Source organism: Typopeltis vanoorti, chromosome 3 (genome assembly GCF_054136105.1).
Source record: "Typopeltis vanoorti isolate ZY-2024b chromosome 3, IOZ_Tvanoo_1.0, whole genome shotgun sequence".
Classification (NCBI taxonomy): Eukaryota; Metazoa; Arthropoda; class Arachnida; order Uropygi; family Thelyphonidae; genus Typopeltis; species Typopeltis vanoorti.
In genome coordinates, this window is record NC_143551.1 from 37,850,482 (window position 1) to 37,871,660 (window position 21,179).

Below are 21,179 nucleotides of genomic sequence, written 5' to 3' on the forward strand. Positions count from 1 at the left end.
CATAATGTGATCCATATAGATAATCAATAACAGAGGGGATAATGTAAATCCTGGTCTGACACCAGATTTAACGTTAAACCACCTTCCTGTACTTCCTTGAATTCTAACTGCTGACATATAACTCAAACAAAGACTAAGTATTGCTTGATATAATGCCCCATTGACACCATATAACTGTAGCATTTTGAATAGCTTCTCTCTCTTGGCACTTTGTCATATGCCTTTTGCCGATCAACAAATCTTAAATACAAATCTTTCTTATATTCCCATGATTTCTCAACTATCTGTCGTAAAGTGAAAATATGATCCTCACAGCCTCTATTTGGCCTGAATCCAGCTTGTTCTTCACTAACTTGTCTTCCACAATCCTTCTCAACCATTTCTCAAGTATAATCGCATATATCTTACCAGGAACACTCAATAATGAAATACCTCTGCACCACACCACATTGAGCAGTGGAGATGCTTTTGGAGACCAAGCATTTTACTTCCCTTTTTATATATAGGTATTATGAGAGCTCTACTCCAATCATCTGGAATTCATCCCTCTGTCCAGGCCTTCTGAACTTCTTACAGTGCAGCCACTGTAAGACTTTTATACCTCCATACTTGAGCATTTCTGGTCGAATATCATCTACTCCTGCTGCCTTTCCACATTTCAGACCTTTCATGGCTTTTTATACTTCAAGTATGGATATGTATTCCTTGCTGCATGCCTAGTCAGTACTTTTTTGCCACTGTGCTCTCATCACTGCTTGTTTCATTTAGCAATCTTCTGAAGTAATTACTCCGTACCTCAAGGATATCTTTTTCTCCAGTTTTCATGTCACCTTTACCATCGCTAATTCTCTTTACAGCACTCTTTCCTCCATTTCTGAGCTTCTTCAAACCTCCAGAATATCTTGCCACCTTCTTGATATTTATTTTCTATGTTCTTACCCAAAGTCTTACCATGACTTTTGTTTAGCTAGTTTTACAGTGTTTAGCTTTCTTACATTTGTCTCTGTATTCTCTAAGAGCTCAAGCTGACTTATTTGCAAGGAACTTTTGATATGCTTTCTTCTTTTCCTTCACTGCCTCTTTAACTTCCTGTGCCCACCATGGAGTTCTGATTTTTCTATCCTTGCAGACTACCTCACCACATGCCTCTCTAGTTGAATCAATCAATGTTTTCTTCAAGGCTTGCCACTGAATCTCCAAGGTTTGTTTTCAAACTCTTTCATTTTTTCTTCAATAATGTTTGTGTATTTTAGTCTACAGTTCAGAGCTGCTCAACTTTTATTCGCTTTAAAACTTTCTTACATGTTATTCTTTTCAATATGAAATTCAATTTTATCCTGCTCAAGACTAAATGGTGATCACTTCCAATTTCAAATCCTCTGTACACTCTGGTGTCTTGCACCAGGGAGAAAACATCACTATCAACAATAACATAGTCAATGAGACTTTTTTATTCCTTGCCTCTTCTCTCCATGTGAATTTGTGCACATTTTTATGTTGGAACATTGTGTTAGTAATAATCAGTTCATGTCCTGAGCAGAAATCCAATAGGTATTTGTCATTATTATTAGCTTTGCTCCTTTCACCAAATTTTCCCTAAATATTTTTGTATGTCTGACAATCATTTTGTACTCTGCTATTTAGATAACCAATAAGAACCAACTTTTCTGCCATTCAAAAAGATTAGCCTCATATTTAATGTTGAATACTATGGCTTCTCCTTCATTTCCTTGATTGTCATTGCCTGAATATAACATTTTATATTTATTGTTCAGAAAGATATCACCAGTTTTTGCGTTTTTTTTTTTTGTTTCAGTCACCCCTATTATATTGATCTGGTATCTATCTAATTCCTCAGATAGCTCTATTTCTTTGCCATTCAAGCTTGTTATGTTGATAGTACCGATCTTGAACTCTGGTAATGTTGGGTTGGGGTGAGTTTTATGGTTTGTTCCAGTAGCTGACTTTTTGCCGGTTCCCCTGGCAAAACAACAGGGACCTTGTTTAATCAGGCGAAGCCCCAGCTGGCATACAATTCTGTCATGTAGTACTATCATTTGATATTTTGTTTTAAGCCAATAAGAATACAATTTGGTCAGCTAAATCCCAAATTGCCAGCCCATCCCCGTTCGTTCAGTATCCAGGTAGATACCTAACAGGGTGAACCACGAGAAGGTGAGGATTGGACATTAGGTCAGAAGCCCGGTTCGGTTCTCCGCATTCCTTTAAAGGCTATGTGGAGGTCTCCTCTCAATTATATAGCTTTGACCCTTATGAGCCAGTTTTCAGTGAGACATCTTAATAGGTGGAATTTGATTGTGATCTTGATTATTATAATCCTGTTTTTGACCATGGCATGGTAGCTATCTCAGCAAACGTAAGTATGACTGCTTTCACTGTATCTGTATTTTTTAAGTAGAGAGGTTTGTATTTGTGTTCTAGGATAATGGAATGATAACATCAACAAAAAAGTCAAAAACGATGGCCTTTAAAGGACAAGAATCAATAAGGATTAAAATAGTAATAGATAACAAGATTTTAGAACAGGTGAATTCATTTAAACACCTAGAATATATGATTACATACGAAAATGAAAAAGATATAAACCTAAAAGATGCAAAATATTTAAAAATAACAGGTGTAATTTGTAATTAACTCTATATTTAAACCTAACCTAGTTCAAAAACAAACTAGACTAAAAGTATACAATATATTAGCCCTACCAGTCCTATTGTATAGAAGTGAAATCTGGACAATAATACAAAAAGACAAAGATTAATAACAGTTGAAATGAAGTTTTAGAAAAACTGCAAAGTATACTCTATGGGAAAAGGAAAACCAGGACGTCAATGATGACTTCTAAGGCTGGAACAGGCCACTCTATTCCTAAATCCTTGAAAAGCATGATGATGATAAAGAAATGGAATCGTCTAGAGTTAAGACCTGGCAGAGGTCACAAACCAATCAGTTCAGAACAAGCGAATGAAATGCTAGTGCCATTGTGGAGCAGGCCATGTAAAACAGCATTAGTTCCTGCAGTGCACATGCTGTATTAAGACACATGGATGTGCTTTCCAAAACTGTCTGGAAAATTCTACAGAAGAAATTACTAGAGGAAGAGCCATAAGGCTTCATTTAGGCGATGTAAAATTACATAGGCAAAGTGGATACTAGATCCAACAATACTGCCTAGTCGCTGAAGAAAACCAACCATTTCGAAACAACTGTCCAACCAGTGAATCCTTTATCAATTGCACTAATAAAAGGCAAATACATGGACACTTGGGCAGTGCTTATGTCTTAAGCAGTGCAAGTTAAGGCAACTTAGAGATGCTGAGGATTGTATTCTCATAAGCTTCAGGTCAACTTATGAATTTTCATAGTTTCTACAAACATTCAGCTTTGAAATAATGCTGGATCTAGTATCCACTTTGTCTATATAATTCTACAGAAGATTCTGCATTTCTACCCATTCAAGATAACGTTCGCACAGGAGTTGTACCTACAAGACTTTGAAAGTCGACTGATATTTGCTTTAACAATCCTTGCTCGAGTGGGGTTGGATGTTGCATGGCAGTGGATGATTTTGTAGGGATATGTATTTGCTTAGCCCATACCCACAATTGTTGGGTATGGGCTAAGCAAAACCCACACGTAATCCAAGAAATTCCTTTGTAATCACCCCAAGTTACTGTCTGGTGCAGATTTACAGCTTCATTTATCGTTGGGCCATTCTTCTTTGAGGACATTCACCAGTTGGGTCCTGTGATCTGCTCAGTTACTGCCAAAAGGTCTCATGATATGATAAACAATATTGTTGTGCCAAAGCTACAGCAGCGCCTGTGCATGGATTCAGTCATTTTCATGCAGGATGGGGGGTTTCCTCCACACATCAGTTGATCCATACAGGAGGTTCTTCAAGAACATTTCACAGAAACCAGGGTGATCAGATATGCATTTCCCAATGCACGGCTAACTCATTCACTGGATCTGATCCCCCCCCCCCCCCCCCAGAATGTGCGACTCTATGGTTTTCTCAAAAGATGGGGTTTATCTGGATCATCTTGATAACTTGCCAGTGCTGATCTTGTGAAATGTACATGCTACATTTGCATAGGATCAGTTCTGACCAGCTGTATTCTGCTGCTGAACACATGGTGCAAAGGATGCAGTTTGCGGTTTGCAGTTTGCAGACTGCAGTTTGCAAAGGTCAGTACATTGAACAATACAGAAATTGAATGCATAATGGAAGTGAATAAAACACGTTATTTATGTTTGTATCACATTTCTCCTTACACACATAGAAAAATTACTATATCTACATTTGGTACATCATAGAGCCCTCCCTGGTGATGAATTTTGGAACTACTTTTTTTTTTCTCATATCACTTCTGCATGATGGGCAATATTATATTCCTGCAAAGTTTCACAGCATTTGAATCACTGGGTGGCCCTTAAACAGGGATACTTTAATTTTGATCACCCTGTATAAGAAATCGTTTGTAAATATTATCTGCTTATAACTCAAAATAATTCATTCAGGAAAATATGCCAGTTTTACACTATGAATTTTTTGCATGCTTGTATCCAAATTAGATCCCAGTAAATGAAACAACATAAAGGGGGTGTGACATTTTTAACCATATCCTAACTCTTTTAAAGTTAAGGCAGCTTAGATAATCAAAGAAAAATTATGATAATTTTTAAAATCATAATCTTATAAATAAATAAAACCAACCTGGATAAATAACTTTCTCTACATAAGGGTGATTTTCTAAGAAATGGGCCACAGCTAAACCATTTTCCATGTGTTTCTTCATACGAACTGCAAGAGTCTTTAATCCACGATTTACTAAGAAACAATCAAATGGTGAAGGAACTGGCCCAAGAGCTGCGAGCAGAGGGGGAAAAAAAATTCATTTTTCAAACTATATTAACTATATTTCAACCTATATTGAGATCTGTTAAAATAAATAAATACAAATAATTTACTCCACGATTGCTCTAAACATGAAAGATGTCCCATATATGGCAATTTTTTCCCCTTAAATATATACACTGCTTGGAGAGAAGTCAACAGACGCCATAATGTGAGGAACAAACAGCCATGGCACCCATCTTAAAGTAGCAATCCTATGGGACATACTTTCCATAAATGTACGATAGCAATCAACAGGAATTTTGGACCATTCCTGTAGGCAAATAATGAGGTCCTGAACTGTTGTGGGGCAGATGCCCCTTGACCTCATCTGATGCTGCAGTTCATTCCACAGCTGTTCAATAGGATTGAGATCACATCTCTGTAGAGGCCAGTCAAGTGTGGTGACATTATGTCCACAAACCACGGCATTACAGTAGCAGCCTTATGACACAGAGCATTTTGTCTTGCTGAAAGAGACAATGGTTCTGTAGAAATGCCACAAAGTAGGAAGCATTACACTATACAGAATGTTCAGATACCTCTTGGAGTTCAATGTTCATGGCACCACAAACAAAGGTCCAAGGCCAGATCAGGAAAAACAGGATCTTTGCACCACTGAAGACGACACTGTATGTTGGTTCAGGTAATGTGGGGCTTGCATATTGCAGCCCTACCATGGAAAACCATGTTCTCTGTTCTGAATGTTTTTTGTACAGATTTACATCCTACCATCCTATAGTCACATTTGGTGTGTGGCGAGTCATCCACTGCAGATAGCACTTGCAGTTGACTCCCTGCACTTCAATCTCAGTATGATATCACTGACTGTTGACCTGGGATGACCAATTTGCTAAACATATAAGCCTACAACATGGCATCCTATCACAATACCTCTTTCAAACTGTCAGTTTCCTTCTTGCAGCCATTTCACCCAGACACAGTTGCACTTTGGGAACATCATATGCCTCCAATTTATACTGGCTACAAACACGACTCGTTACATGGCATGATGCATCTTGCCTATGGCGGGTGTCTGTCGACTTCTTCCCAGGCAGTGATTAGAACTCAACACACACACACACACACAGTGTATATATATATATATATATATAAAACATTCTTCTTGTGGCAATGTGTAGAATGGCTATTGTTAGATGCTTTTAGAGTGATTTTTATTATTATTATTCTTTTTATTATTATTATTCAGTAAATTGTAAATTTTTAGTAAATATGTTTAGTAAATTAATAAATATTAATAATAATAATCAATATATAAGTTTTATATTAATATAATTAATAAATATTTTTAGTAAATATGTTTTTTCTATTCATTCTTAGTTCCTTTTTCTCAAGAATTGATACTTTTTATTTTATTTTTTTTAACTCTTCAAATAAATTTTGTTGAAAAAATGTTACAGGGGTTCATAAAATCAATTTCTTTTAGTCACCATTTTAGAGCAATGATTGTCTAAGCTCCATTGTTCATGCTTACATTTGATATAACGTATTCACTTTCAAAGAAGAAAATTTTCCATTTCATGTGCATTTTTTGAAAACAAATGAAATATTTCATGAAAAATTCAAACTTAAGCTATGAAATGCAAATCACAACTTATATTTTATAAATAAATTTTATGATTGCACTTACAGTTTTGAAGATACTTCAATTCTTTACATAGATCTTTTGAATTGGTGGCTAATGCTCCCATTACTACATCAGAATGCCCTATTAAAACATAAAAATTAATTGCAATTTATGTATTCATTTTTTTCCTTTCTTTTAGTGTTACACAGTGATCAGCATTCTTTTTTGAAATTATGGATTCTACAACCATGTTAAAATAGCTCTTTTTATTATCCCGACATTTCAATCTTTATATCAAGATCATCATCTGGAGCATACATAAATACACAAGACAAGCTGCGTTACATTTCAAACCGCAAGCTAGAAAAACAATGATTTGATCACATGCTACTCACTGGCATGACCTTTAGTGAAAAAAAATTGCAATTTATGTACATTTCAACTTTGTAATGTAAACTATGTCTATATTATGATGTTATACTCAGATATCATACTGGCAAACAACTTCAACAAAACTGAAGACAGAACATTAGCATCAATGGAAAAAAGGTGGAACCAGCAGGAATTACAGAAATGCTACAATGATATAAATAGTGTCACTGAGAGAGAGAGAGAGACTAAAATGAGATTTCTAAATAAGCATAAAAGTTACACTTGGACAACGATGACCAATAAAAATGAGTTTCTCAAATTGCAAGAACAGTAATGTGGATACATTTCAAAATAGGAAATAGGACAATAAGACTTAATGTCTGCAAAAGTTCTAGTAGGAAAGCACAGAATTCTTTGAATCATTAGAGAGAGCAGTTGATATAAAGTAACAGATGATGATTCTTGTTAAAGACTTGAACAGAATAAGAAATGAATCCCATTGAAGTTATTTTTTTGAAATTATGGATTTCAAATACCATATTCTATTATAAGAATGTACATAAATTAGCATATAAAGAACAGATACACACAAAACAAGTCTTATGGAGTGTGTTTTTTGTTGATTACTGAAGTCTTCATAGTGATCCAAGATACGAGCTTAAGGGTACTGAATATGAAGTGATCACACTTTTGAGCAAGAATAGGCAGCAGTAAAAAAGGATAAATTAAGAGGAATTTCTTTGAGTGTGTAGTTGCAACATGTGTTTAATGAATGTAACAGGAAAGGCAGAGGAATTACTGATACCAATTCAGATGAACAGTAGTTATGAAAGTTGTAGAAGATGCAAGGAGCAGAAACCGAATACCTATATGAGAGTGGGGGAGTGAATTGGTGAGAGATATGTTAATCAACCTAACAACTTTTCTGTATTGAGTCAAGTATTTTTAGGGAGTTCTTAGAGAATGCTGCTTTAAATGGAACAACAATATGGCTAATAGTTAGGCAGATTTCTGATTTGTACAGGGTTAATAGATGTCTGGAGCTGAAGTACTGCCTTGAGCAAAAGAGAACTTTAATTTTTTGGATGCTCAGGAGGTAATAGATGCAATTTGTTTACACCAAGGGAGGTTTGATTTTAGCGTGATCCTATCTTGTTTAGAGATTTGGGTGTTGTCAAGAGTAAGACTGGAAGAAACTGTTCTTTTTTTGTAGGAGACAAGGCAGAACCGTGTTTTGCCTGCACTGAACCCCAATGAAAAATAGTTTGAAAATCAGAATTTAGGGTAGGAAGTTGATGTTCTGGTGGTTGCAGTGATATGTGTTGTGTAAGATTTGTCAAAAGAGAAGGAGAAGTGGAATGTACTGCCATCAGCAAAGATATATACTGTGTTGGCAATCAACAGGAATAAGTCAATAATATATAGAAGAAGAAGGAGGGTGAGAGAACATAACCACGCGGAACCCAAGAATTTGTTGCATAGTTAGAAAGTTAGAGGAACCTCGTACCATCACATGTATTACATGTCATCAGAAAGTTGGCAACCCAGTTGCACAACTCAGACAGACCAAGTGATGGGTGAAGGAGCATTTATTTAACAGACCCTTGTACTAGACCCAGTCAAGAGCCTTGGAAATGTCACACGCAACTAGATGAGACATGAGACTTGCAAACTTTTCAAAACTTCAAAAGTATCCTGAATAGCTTGGATACTAATAAGTGATTTGGTCCTGATGAGATCCCTCACCCAATTGTGCTTAAAACCTGATCCATAACTAATACCTATATCTTCTCTACAATCTTTCATATACATCTAGCATCACACTATAAAGCATGGATATATATACTGAAAGGAGATAAAAGCCAGCCATCAAGCTATCATCCCATCAGTCACCTCAATTCTATTGAAAATTATGGAGAAAGTCTGAACACCTTTAACACCCAAAACCCCATAATTTAATCAGTTACTATCAATATAGAATCTACCTCAATCCACAGCAGATCTGCAATGCAACATCCCATCTATGAAAATATTTGGTGAAATCATGAGGTCACTTGAGACATTACCAAGACATTTAGGTCTGGTACAAAGATCTACTATCAAATTACCATTTTATGGTCAGCATCTACTTTTGTTGTGGAATGATTCCCTGTCTAGTTATTCACTACACATCATGATGGATGGAAGCTTCCTTCAAGTTTATCTACCAATGCTAAAGTATCCCACAGCTTTGTACTTTTGTTCACGTATTTTCTTCTGTTCACTAACATTAAACATCAGCCATAGTTTTACTGATGACAGTACTCTCCATTCCTCTTTTGATGTCAAACCTTGTGATACTCATATATCAAAATGTTATAAAACCTTCTCTAATTAATGTCTTAAACAGTGACTCCACAACACATTTCAGTGGAATGAGGATAACCTTGTCAACTTCAATATCACCAAAACATAATACTGTCTAATTTCATGCAGGAAAGACTACACTTCACCTTGCCTCACCTCTGATATTACCCAGATCTTCACATGAGATTAGACTTGGAACGACTTACACCTCAAACCTCTCCTGGCATAAACATATCACATTTATTGTCTCCTCCTCCACCTCCAAAAAAAACTAGGTATCCTTGAGCAGAAAACTAGGTAACTTGGTTTCCACTCATTTCTTCTCACCCACCTTAACTTACTTGTATAACTTCTAACTATACAAATCCAAAATTTGTCCTATCTTAGAATACTGTTCTCACACATGGAGTGGTGTGCCAAAAGCCTCTATTAACATGCTTGATGCTATTCAGAAGAAGGAAATCCAGTTAAGTTATCACTCTTCTTTCATTCATTACAGTCACTATCATATAGATGCACAGATATTTTCATGGGTGGCTGTTCTGCTGAAAACTGGCAGACCCTATGCCTGTACTTCAAGCCCATGAATACATGAGCAGCTGCTGGTCAACATCCATGCACTGTCCAATTTCTTTGCTTTAGAAGGGTGTCAGGAAGACTGCTTTAGAGCAGTCTTCCTGACACCCTTTTCCAATATGGAATACAACCTCAAGCTGTTTAAAAAACATCAATTGTTCTTCTTGACTATCAGCTTATACATGGCACTGGTTTTAAAATTTAGTGTGGGGAACTGATATTAAAAACAAATTTCATCCCTAGAGTTAAAATGCTAGCCTGAAGGATGGCACATGGCAAGGTGGTAGTTTCATGATCAAAGTTGCTTGAAAAAACTATGTTTGGTTTCTAATACAGGATTTCTATACTACCTAAGTAGAGCCATCATAGTACCTATTTGTAAAAAAAAAAAGAGAAATAAAACTGAATGTGAGAATTACAGAGGAATATCCTTACTCAATATTCGCTATGCAAGCATACATGAGAAGAGGCTAAGAAAAGCTGTGAAGTAGAAACTTGGAGAAGAAAAGCTGTGTTCAGACCAAATAGAGATTGCTAGGATCATATTTTCAGTGATGATAAGCGATAGTCACTATCGCTTATCATCATGGAGTCAGGTTGTCGATGAGAGATTAATAGGGTTGCCTACTTTCCACGAATCAGAGATATGTTCTCCCATCTCTCGAGCACAGACTTTTTTTCTCCCAGACTTAACTGACATGTTACAAAAAGTAAGTAAACTATTAATTATGAATCATCCTTGTAATTTTTACATCCTAAAATCCTTTACTAACAAAGTTTACACTCAAATCAAGTGAGCTTTGTATTCAATAATCATATGCACTTGTGCATGCCAACCCTACTGTTGCTGTACTGCACATATTTCAGACCATGACAAGCTGACAGTACTACATCTTTCATATCATGTGAATTGTAAATTACACATTATTAATAACCATGACAGACACAAAGTCAAAAAATGCAATGTAAGAATTGCTAAGATATTCACTGTAATTACACCTTGTATATATTTACATATTTTTTTTTTAAGAATTTTTATTTTTGTCATTTTTTATAATTATCGTATTATATTTAAATTATTGCTGTATGTGTTATAATTTCAATAAAAAAGTGTAAAACATTTTTGGATCTTTTCTTCTAAGAGATTTTTTTCTTAAGTGAAAATAATCTCCAAATATCTAGTTGGTTCTCAGGATATTCACAGCACTTTGAGGACAGAAAAGAGGAAAAAATTAATTAATTTATTGAACTTGCTAATAAATTTCTGGTTTTCTACCCTACATGTTCAGAGCACCAATTATAACTGTGACAAGCACAGAGGCACTAAACTAAATTATTAGAAACAATTCAAATTGTAACTGAAACAGAACTAATGTCCTAACATGGCCCCTTCTATGGGCCAGATAACGATACAGCCCACATGCACTTCCATCCTTCCTGCAACCAACACACAGGATCATAGCAAGACTATTCCTATCCCATAAATTAAGGGTACATCAGAAAAGGTCGCCAATGTTTTCTACCAAATATGACCTCCATGCTGCTTTTACACCACTCAGCTAGCTAACTTCATTTGTTCTCCTAAAGATCAGCTTCATCCTCTTACACATCCTGGAGTGTATAAAGTTCCCTGTACCTGCAGTTTGGCTTACTTTGGACAGACTGGTAGATCAGATAATATCTGCTTTGAAGAACACAAAAAGTCAGGACTAGCAGACCATGCTTTGGATACTCCTTCAAATAGAATTAGATGGAAGAAAATATCAGTGTTACCCATAAGTTGCAATAGGTCTGAGAGACTATTTTTAGAATCAGCACCTGCTATGAAGCACTTCCCCCAACTTCAACAAGTATGGTTGCATTAATTGGCAGAATATCTGAAGATAGTCTGACTTCTTAATTAATAAATAACATGTAAGTCCACAGTAATAACTTTAATTAATAAATAAGATACAGATATTTCATACTAAAATGAATAGTATATCTTCAGTGTTACAAACAGATAGGAATACAAGTAACAAACATTCGGTAGATCACCTATTAAAATACAATGTTGTCGCGAGCTAGGAAATGAAAGAAATTAATAAATAATTAATATTTAAGATAATTGGTTTTTTAATGATTACATAAAATAAAAGTCTCCCAGATCTTCGAAAGAGAGAGGCAATCGTTTCGATTTAAATTCGGTCGGTGTAAAATAGCTTCACAACTTTCTTTAAAGAGGCGTTCATATTTGAACCTGCATCTATGAAGGAGAATAGCTTTATCCCACTGGATATTATGGGTAGTGTTAAAACTGTGTTGTGCTAGACCAGACTTCTGAGGTTTGTTGTAATCAATATAATATTGATGTTCTTTAATTCTTTTTTCCACAGAATGGCCAGTTTGTCCAAAATAAGAAACATCGCATTCACATGGTATTTGGTAAATGCCAGCCAAAGATAGAGATGACAGTTTATCTTTTGTAGAAGGCAATTATTTTATGTAATCATTAAAAAACCAATTATCTTAAATATTAATTATTTATTAATTTCTTTCATTTCCAAGCTCGTGAAAACATTGTATTTTAATAGGTGATCCACCGAATGTTTGTTACTTGTATTCCACTCCTATCTGTTTGTAACACTGAAGATATACTATTAGTTTTATCATGTTGGAGGCTTAATGGATTTTTTTTATAACACTCAAAGAATTAAAATAGAATTTAATACTTCCTATATTTCGTCCTAGTCACTAGGACATCTACGGGGATTACAAAAACAATTAATGTAACATATACACAAATAACAAACAATACTAAGCCCAACCACGTGGGTGACACTAAAGTCCTATCTAGGTAGAGTGCCCTCTAAGGGCAGTAGTAGGTGGCCTGGAATGTAAGGTGGGAACTCTGGTGATGAGTGTTTCCCAAATCTTCGGAAGCTTAATGCAACCGTATTTATTGAGATTTGGTTGGTTTTTGAGAGCTGCTGCTGCTTCTAAGAAAAGTCCCTCTTTCTTGAATTTGCTGTGGTGGAGCATGGTGGTTTTCTTCCATGATACCCTGTGGGTGGTGTCCAAAACATGGTCAGCCAAGCCTGAATGGCCATAGTTGTGTTTGAAGATGTAAGACTTGTGTTCCTCTAGATGGATGGATGCTGATCTGCCTGTCTGTCCAAAGTACGCCAGCTTACAGGAACAGGGTACTTTGTAAACTCCAGGCAGAGAGAGAGAGAGGAGGGAGCTGATCTTTCGTAGAACGGATAAAGGTAGCAAGTTTGCGGTGGGGCTTATATGCTGTGTGTAGATTGTACTGTTTTAGTATCTTGGCTATTTTTTCGGATGTGCCACGGATGTAGGGTATGGTGATGGCATTTTTAAAATCTTGTTGACGAAAAGGACGGGGAATGGGGGAGGAGTTGATTATTTTTTTGATACTGTGATCGCTGTAACCATTGGAGAGGAAACTGCTGTGTATGTGGTTAAGCTCAGTAGTGAGGGCGGTTCCACTGGAACAAAGATTGTGGGCTCTCTTGGTAAGAGTTTTAATAATGCCATATTGTTGAGAGGGGTGGTGGTGGTGGGAGAGTTTGTGAATGTATCTGCCTGTGTGTGTGGGTTTTCTGTATACGGTGAAGGTAAGTGTATCATTAGGCAGGCGTGTGACTAAGGTGTCTAGGAAGGGTAAACAATTGTTCTTTTCTTTTTCCATAGTGAACTGGATTCTTGGATGTAGACTATTGAGATGACTGAGGAAGGAGTCTAACGTGTCTGGGCCATGAGGCCAAATAGAGAACACATCATCTACATATCTTAGCCAGATAGAAGGTTTGAGTGGGGCTGAGTCTATGGCTCGTTTTTCAAAATCTTCCATATAGAAATTGGCAAGGGGGGGGGGGTGAGCGGGGGGGGGGGGGAAACCCATGGCAGTTCCCTCTATCTGCTTGTAGATTTTTTTGTTCCAAGAGAAATACCCAGAGTTAATGGCAAAGGAAAAGAGATCTATGATGTCAGAGGGAAAAACGTTTTCTAAGAGAGATAAGGTGTCAATTAAGGGAATATTGGTAAACAAAGAGGAGATATCAAAGCTTACCAATATGTCTGTCTTATTTGAGGTTAAATTTTCTGTGAGGGCTTTAAAGTGGGTCGAGTTTTTTATATAGGAAGGTGACCTTCCAGTGAGGGGGATCAGAGAGTTGGCCAGCTGTTTAGATAGTCTATAGCAAGGTGCATTGGTGGCATCTACTATAGGCCTCAGTGGGGAATTGGGTTTGTGGATTTTTGGTAAACCGTATATTCTGGGGGGGACAGGAGCGGAAAGGTTTAAGTTTTTTCGTGACGTCAGGGGACCAGGAAGATACTTTTTTGAGTAAGATTTTTAGTTTCTTAACTTGTGTTTTTGTGGGGTCGTGTTCTAGCGGAATGTAGGTAGCGCGATCGCGGATGATAATGTTCATTTTACGATTGTATTCACTGGTATTAAGAACGACTATGGCATTACCCTTATCCACTCTGGTGATGACGATACTTTTTTCTTTACGTAGTTTCAGGAGAGCCGTGCGTTGGGCATATGATAAATTACTTTTTGGCGGTGAAGAATGCGCGAGAATGTTGGCTACGTCAAGTCTGATGTTGTTAGCTGTCTCCGACGGTAAGCGACCGATTCCACGTTCGATGTTCACCATTACGTCAAGCACCGGCACTTCCTTCGGAGCGACGGCAAAATTACGGCCGAGGCAAAGGGCACTGACGGCATCGTCGTTGAGCCTTTTGGAAGAGAGGTTTATTACTGTCTGGAGCGGTTGAATTTGTGGTTGTGGTTTGTTTTTCACAAGGTTGCTATATTTCTTGATGTGTTTAATTTTTATTTTTTGGAATTCTCTCTGTGCGGAAGTTTCCGAAATGCCAGAGAGAATCGACCAAAGTTCAAGGTTAAGAACGGTGGAGAGCTCTGAATGTAAAGAGCCAATGGCGGCGTTCGTCACTGCGAGGGTAGAACGTGTAGAGGCGATTTGCTCGCAGAGTAATGCCCGGTTATACAGGGTGTTCGGGATAAATTTGACAGTTTCGTAAGGAAAAAGAAAATCTTCTTTGTATCTATTAAATTTAATGAATTGACAAAAAAACATTACAGGCAGAGTTAATTACAATACTATCAACAAGATTTACTCAAAATAACCACCATTAGCATCGATCACAGCTTCAATTCTGAACAAGCTTCAATTCTGAACCTCGAACAAGCTGATGCTACAGTCTCCCTGGGAAGGGCCGCAAAAACTGTTTTAATTTTATCCATTAACTGGGCTTTTGTATTACTGGAAGTGCGATTGGTGTCTTTTTCAACTGCGCCCCATACAAAATAATCCATGGGGTTAAGGTCTGGAGAGTTTGGAGGCCAAACATTTGGACTGGTGAAGTCGTAGAAATTTTCAGACAACCATTTTTGACTTTTCCCAGAGGTGTGGCAAGGGGCCGAATCCTGCTGCCATACATACGGCCTACCATTGGCTACCCTTGTTATCCAGGGCTTGACTACAGTTAGCAACTCCACGAACAAAGCCCGAATTCCAATGCCAGGGTTCTTCAACACCTGTTCCTGCAGATTTGCGAGGAATTCTGCTGTACGAACGCAATCAGATAGTCTGCTAGGGATCTTTCTTCTTGCTACATCCTCGTAGTCACCATTGCAAGTCTCTAGTTCATGCCTGATTGTTTTTACTGTATTCAGGGAGCATTGGGCAGCAGTCGTAATATCCTTATTTTGATGGCGGGCACGAATCATCATGATACAAGTTATTCTCTTCCATGATTCAGGTGGGTTCCAGCTATCCATCCTTTCTGACATCTTGTATATGAATGAAGAAGGGTCCAAACTTTTAAATGAAGAGAAGTGTGTGTTAATACATGTAACTTACGGAAAAATATAATTAATTATAAATATGTCAAATTTATCCCGAGCACCCTGTATATACAAAGTGCTTTTTTGGACATCTATTTATTTGTTACATTAATTGTTTTTGTAATCCCCGTAGATGTCCTAGTGACTAGGACGAAATATAGGAAGTATTAAATTCTATTTTAATTCTTTTTGAGTGTTGGAAAATAAAAAAAAAAAAAAATCCATTAAGTCTCCAACATGATGTCCTCACAGCACTTAAGCCTCTACACACGTATTCTAATCATCCATGGAGAAGAATTAGCACGCAAATCCAAGCAATACGGTAAGTCAAAACTACGACTATCACCTCTACACGTGCTACCCTCGCAGTGACGAACGCCGCCATTGGCTCTTTACATTCAGAGCTCTCCACCGTTCTTAACCCTGAACTTTGGTCGATTCTCTCTGGCATTTCGGAAACTTCCGCACAGAGAGAATTCCAAAAAATAAACACATCAAGAAATATAGCAACCTTGTGAAAAACAAACCACAACCACAAATTCAACCGCTCCAGACAGTAATAAACCTCTCTTCCAAAAGGCTCAACGACGATGCCGTCAGCGCCCTTTGCCTCGGCAGTAATTTTGCCGTCGCTCCGAAGGAAGTGCTGGTGCTTGACGTAATGGTAAACATCGAACGTAGAATCGGTCGCTTACCGTCGGAGATAGCTAACAACATCAGACTTGACGTAGCCAACATCCTCGCGCATTCTTCGCCGCCAAAAAGTAATTTATCATATGCCCAACGCACGGCTCTCCTGAAACTACGTAAAGAAAAAAGTATCGTCATCACCAGAGCGGATAAGGGTAATGCCACAGTCGTTCTTAATACCAGTGAATACAATCGTAAAATGAACATTATCATCCGCGATCGCGCTACCTACATCCCGCTAGAACACGACCCCACAAAAACACAAGTTAAGAAACTAAAAATCTTACTCAAAAAAGTATCTTCCTGGCCCTCTGACGTCACGAAAAAACTTAAACCTTTCCGCTCCCGTTCCCCCCCAAATATACGGTTTGCCAAAAATCAACAAACCCAATTCCCCACTCAGGCCTATAGTAGATGCCACCAATGCACCTTGCTATAGACTATCTAAACAGCTGGCCAACTCTCTGATCCCCCTCACCGGAAGGTCACCTTCCTATATAAAAAACTCGACCCACTTTAAAGCCCTCACAGAAAATTTAACCTTGAATAAGACAGACATATTGGTAAGCTTTGATATCTCCTCTTTGTTTACCAATATTCCCTTAATTGACACTTAGAAAAGACACTTAGACTTATCTCTCTTAGAAAACGTTTTTCCCTCTGACATCATAGATCTCTTTTCCTTTGCCATTAACTCTGGGTATTTCTCTTGGAACAAAAAAATCTACAAGCAGATAGAGGGAACTGCCATCAGTCCCCCCCCCTCTCACCCCCCCTTGCCAATTTCTATATGGAAGATTTTGAAAAACGAGCCATAGACTCAGCCCCACTCAAATCTTCTATCTGGCTAAGATATGTAGATGATGTGTTCTCTATTTGGCCTCATGGCCCAGACACGTTAGACTCCTTCCTCAGTCATCTCAATAGTCTACATCCAAGAATCCAGTTCACTATGGAAAAAGAAAAGAACAATTGTTTACCCTTCCTAGACACCTTAGTCACACGCCTGCCTAATGATACACTTACCTTCACCGTATACAGAAAACCCACACACACAGGCAGATACATTCATAAACTCTCCCACCACCACCACCCCCTCTCAACAATATGGCATTATTAAAACTCTTACCAAGAGAGCCCACAATCTTTGTTCCAGTGGAACCACCCTCACTACTGAGTTTAACCACATACACAGCACCACATACACCAATGTCTACAGCGATCACAGTATCAAAAAAATAATCAACTCCTCCCCCATTCCCCGTCCTTCTTGTCAACAATATTTTAAAAATGCCATCACCATACCCTACATCTGTGGCGCATCCGAAAAAATAGCCAAGATACATAAACAGTACAACATACACACAGCATATAAGCCCCACTGCAAACTTGCTACCCTTATCCGTTCTACGAAAGATCAGCTCCCTCCTCTCTCTCTCTCTGCCTGGAGTTTACAAAGTACCCTGTTCCTGTAAGCTGGCGTACTTTGGACAGACAAGCAGATCAGCATCCATCCGTCTAGAGGAACACAAGTCTTACATCTTCAAACACAACTATGGCCATTCAGGCTTGGCTGACCATGTTTTGGACACCACCCACAGGGTATCATGGAAGAAAACCACCATGCTCCACCACAGCAAATTCAAGAAAGAGGGACTTTTCTTAGAAGCAGCAGCAGCTCTCAAAAACCAACCAAATCTCAATAAATACGGTTGCATTAAGCTTCCGAAGATTTGGGAAACACTCATCACCAGAGTTCCCACCTTACATTCCAGGCCACCTACAACTGCCCTTAGAGGGCGCTCTACCTAGATAGGACTTTAGTGTCACCCACGTGGCTGGGCTTAGTATTGTTTGTTATTTGTGTATATGTTACATTAATTGTTTTTGTAATCCCCGTAGATGTCCTAGTGACTAGGACGAAATATAGGAAGTATTAAATTGTATTTTAATTCTTTTTGAGTGTTGTAAAAAAAATCCATTAAGCCTCCAACATGATGTCCTCACAGCACTTAAGCCTCTACACAACTATTAGTTTTAGTATGAAATATCTGTACCTTATTTATTAATTAAAGTTATTATTGTGGACTTACGTGTTATTTATTAATTATTATACTATGCCACAGGTACCTCTAAAAATAAGTCTGACTTCTTCAGATTAATTTTATGATTAGTTATCACAAATGTTAAAAAAAAATCAAATCAGTGCAACAAGAAACAAAGTATTATTCTCCATCAGGTTTTGTCATTATTTATAAATCTGGCACATGCAGATTTCAGACACCCTTCTCATCATGTTGCAAGCCACCATAATACAACACGAATCATGCAGACTCGCCATTATTATTCTTTTTCAAATATTCTTTGTATTACAAATAATTTTCTTGTTGCTTAACTTAGTCACTGGAATTTTTATTTCATTCTCTTGATGAAGTCTAAACAGAGGGGTTTACACTAAATAAAATAACTGGTCAACACAGTCTCCGGAATGTTTGTTATGTCTGATGTTAATTTCTCTAGTGAAATTAACACTGGACATAAGCATTTAACATGTTCCCTATCCACAGAAGCCTAAGAGGCAAGTAAACAAAGCAAATTATTATTATTCGTAGTAGTAGTATTTCAAAGTCTCCATAGAGTCAATAGACTCATTACAGGAAGTTGTACTAAATTGAACATCCGTGTCCCTAAGCAACTTAAGAGATTTACCTTCAGATGTGAAAGTACAACTTCAGATATGGCTAATCTTATCTTTCCCAGCAACCGTTTCGCAGCTCTGTAGCAACAGCCTACTAAATGCTGCATCCTGTTCACTTCAACACTGATGATGATGGCATCTATGAGTTCACACCTTAAGTGCCATACAGCCTCAAAGCAATTGTCAGCATTCTTCTTGAATTACCACTCTGACAGGACAAATTGATCTACTATCACAAGAAGTACTTTTAAACTTTCTGTGCTTCTTGAGGGAAAAAAAAAAAAAAAAAACATCCACTTTCCAAGTGAATGCCAAGCCTCCTGAAACATTATCAACTTTGTTCCTATGTATCACTGGCTGCTGGGGAGTTAAATTGCTTTACTGGAGTACCCCATAATGGAGATGCTAGGTTCCTAGAAGTATATTTGGCATTCTCCAGAAAAAAATGACAGTACTGGGTTTAGTTTCTATATGCAGATTTAATAATCTCTAAAAAGATATTATACTTAAAAACACACAGAAGGTGAGAGAGGAAAGAATTGCACTTCACCTAACGAGTTGAGGGTTCATATGCAAAGCATACAGAGCATGATATCATAATACATAAGGCATATTTCTGAAAGAATGTAATTTGAAAGCAATTAAACATGTTATAATTATAACATTATCGGTTAGTTTCAAATTCTGAATGGAGATAACAGACAAAATATAATCCAAATGATCTTACCATTCATGTATTTAGTTAAAGAATGCATCACAACATGTGCACCTAAGGCCAGTGGTTGCTGTTAAAAGAAATTTTTTTCATTGTTTATATGTACTATAAATCTTTTCTATGCTCCCTACCATAACTCAGCACAGTTAATAAGAATGTGGATGGAATAATTCAAAATAATCAAAAACAGACTTACACAAACTTCATTTAACTATCAGCAAATAATTTACTTACTGTGAGAATAAGGTGAATATTTGAGGCATGAATACAGGAACCTCACCTTTGCACAGTTTCTAATCATCACACTTTTCAAATTAACATGGTTAATTTGAATGTAATAAATTAATGTAATATATAAATACAACAATTTATTGCATTATAATTTCAAATGACCGTAAGCAGTTTCAGCTTTGGTTACCACTGTGACGAGGTGAACGATGAATTGTACTGTGAGTTGTAGTAAGCACTGTGGTTCAAGCCACCATTAAATAAGCATATGTTGACTAATTGTTTGCTACCTTACATAAATATTTTTATATCAAATTATTCTTTCCGTGTTGATTATAAAAGGAAGAGTGAAACAGCAAGTGCCAATGATAAAAAGATGCAAAAATGAAAGCTTTAGAGCAAAAACTTGAGATATGAGTGCGATGATAAGAAAGCAAAAATTGCATGTGATTTTGGATTGAATAAGGCAGCAATGTCAAGTATCTTGAAACAAGTGCTGACTAATGTAGGAAAAAAGGACAAATTACATTAATTTCAAAACCATACAATTCACTATGAATCAAAATAACTGAAATGGAGCAACTTTTATCAATTTGGATAGATGACTGCAATCAAAGAATTCCCCTGAGTACCTATAATCATTAAAATTAAAGCTTAAATCTATTTTCCACATTGATAGGATACAATAAAAATGCAAATAGTTTGTTGGTAGTAATGGCTGGTTTGAATGCTTCAAAAAACAAATGAGACTGCATAACATTACAATTCAAGGTTTAAATGGCCAGCCTGGCTGGCCGAGTGGTTAGCATATCTGCTCTCCAGCCAAAAGGCTGCAGGTTCGAATCCGGCCATGGGCATGGATGTTTGTGATTGTCAGTGGAAATAGTAGTGGTGATGGTGGTCAGCAATAAATGTCGTTGGTGCAGTTGTGGTCAGTTGGTGGAGTGAGTGGTGGAGACAGAGTTGTAGAGTAGGTACCCTCCCTCAATGAGTCTTTGGACTCCCTGGAGGTGCCTAATATAATAATAAATTCAAAAGTGCAGATCAAGATGCTGCAACAAAGTTTCCAGAATTTTATTGTGACAAGCAAATTTTCAATGTGGGTGAGGAAGAAAATAATCTTAGTTTTAAAGCTTTCTTGTTTCTAGATAATGTATTCGATTAAAAAAC

At 37.2% G+C, this 21,179-nt stretch overlaps 1 protein-coding gene across 1 annotated transcript in view; it reads right to left on the bottom strand.

The window, feature by feature from the left end:
* Positions 1 to 21,179, bottom strand: part of LOC150108058 (cystathionine gamma-lyase-like) — a 131,903-nt gene that overhangs the window by 49,059 nt on the left and 61,665 nt on the right. The window contains exons 6-8 of the mRNA XM_090415554.1: positions 19,794 to 19,851; positions 6,570 to 6,647; positions 4,739 to 4,891 (exon numbers count right to left, since the gene is read on the bottom strand). Of these exons, the coding sequence (XP_090271680.1) occupies positions 4,739 to 4,891; positions 6,570 to 6,647; positions 19,794 to 19,851 (289 nt within the window). The remainder of the gene's footprint in view (positions 1 to 4,738; positions 4,892 to 6,569; positions 6,648 to 19,793; positions 19,852 to 21,179) is intronic.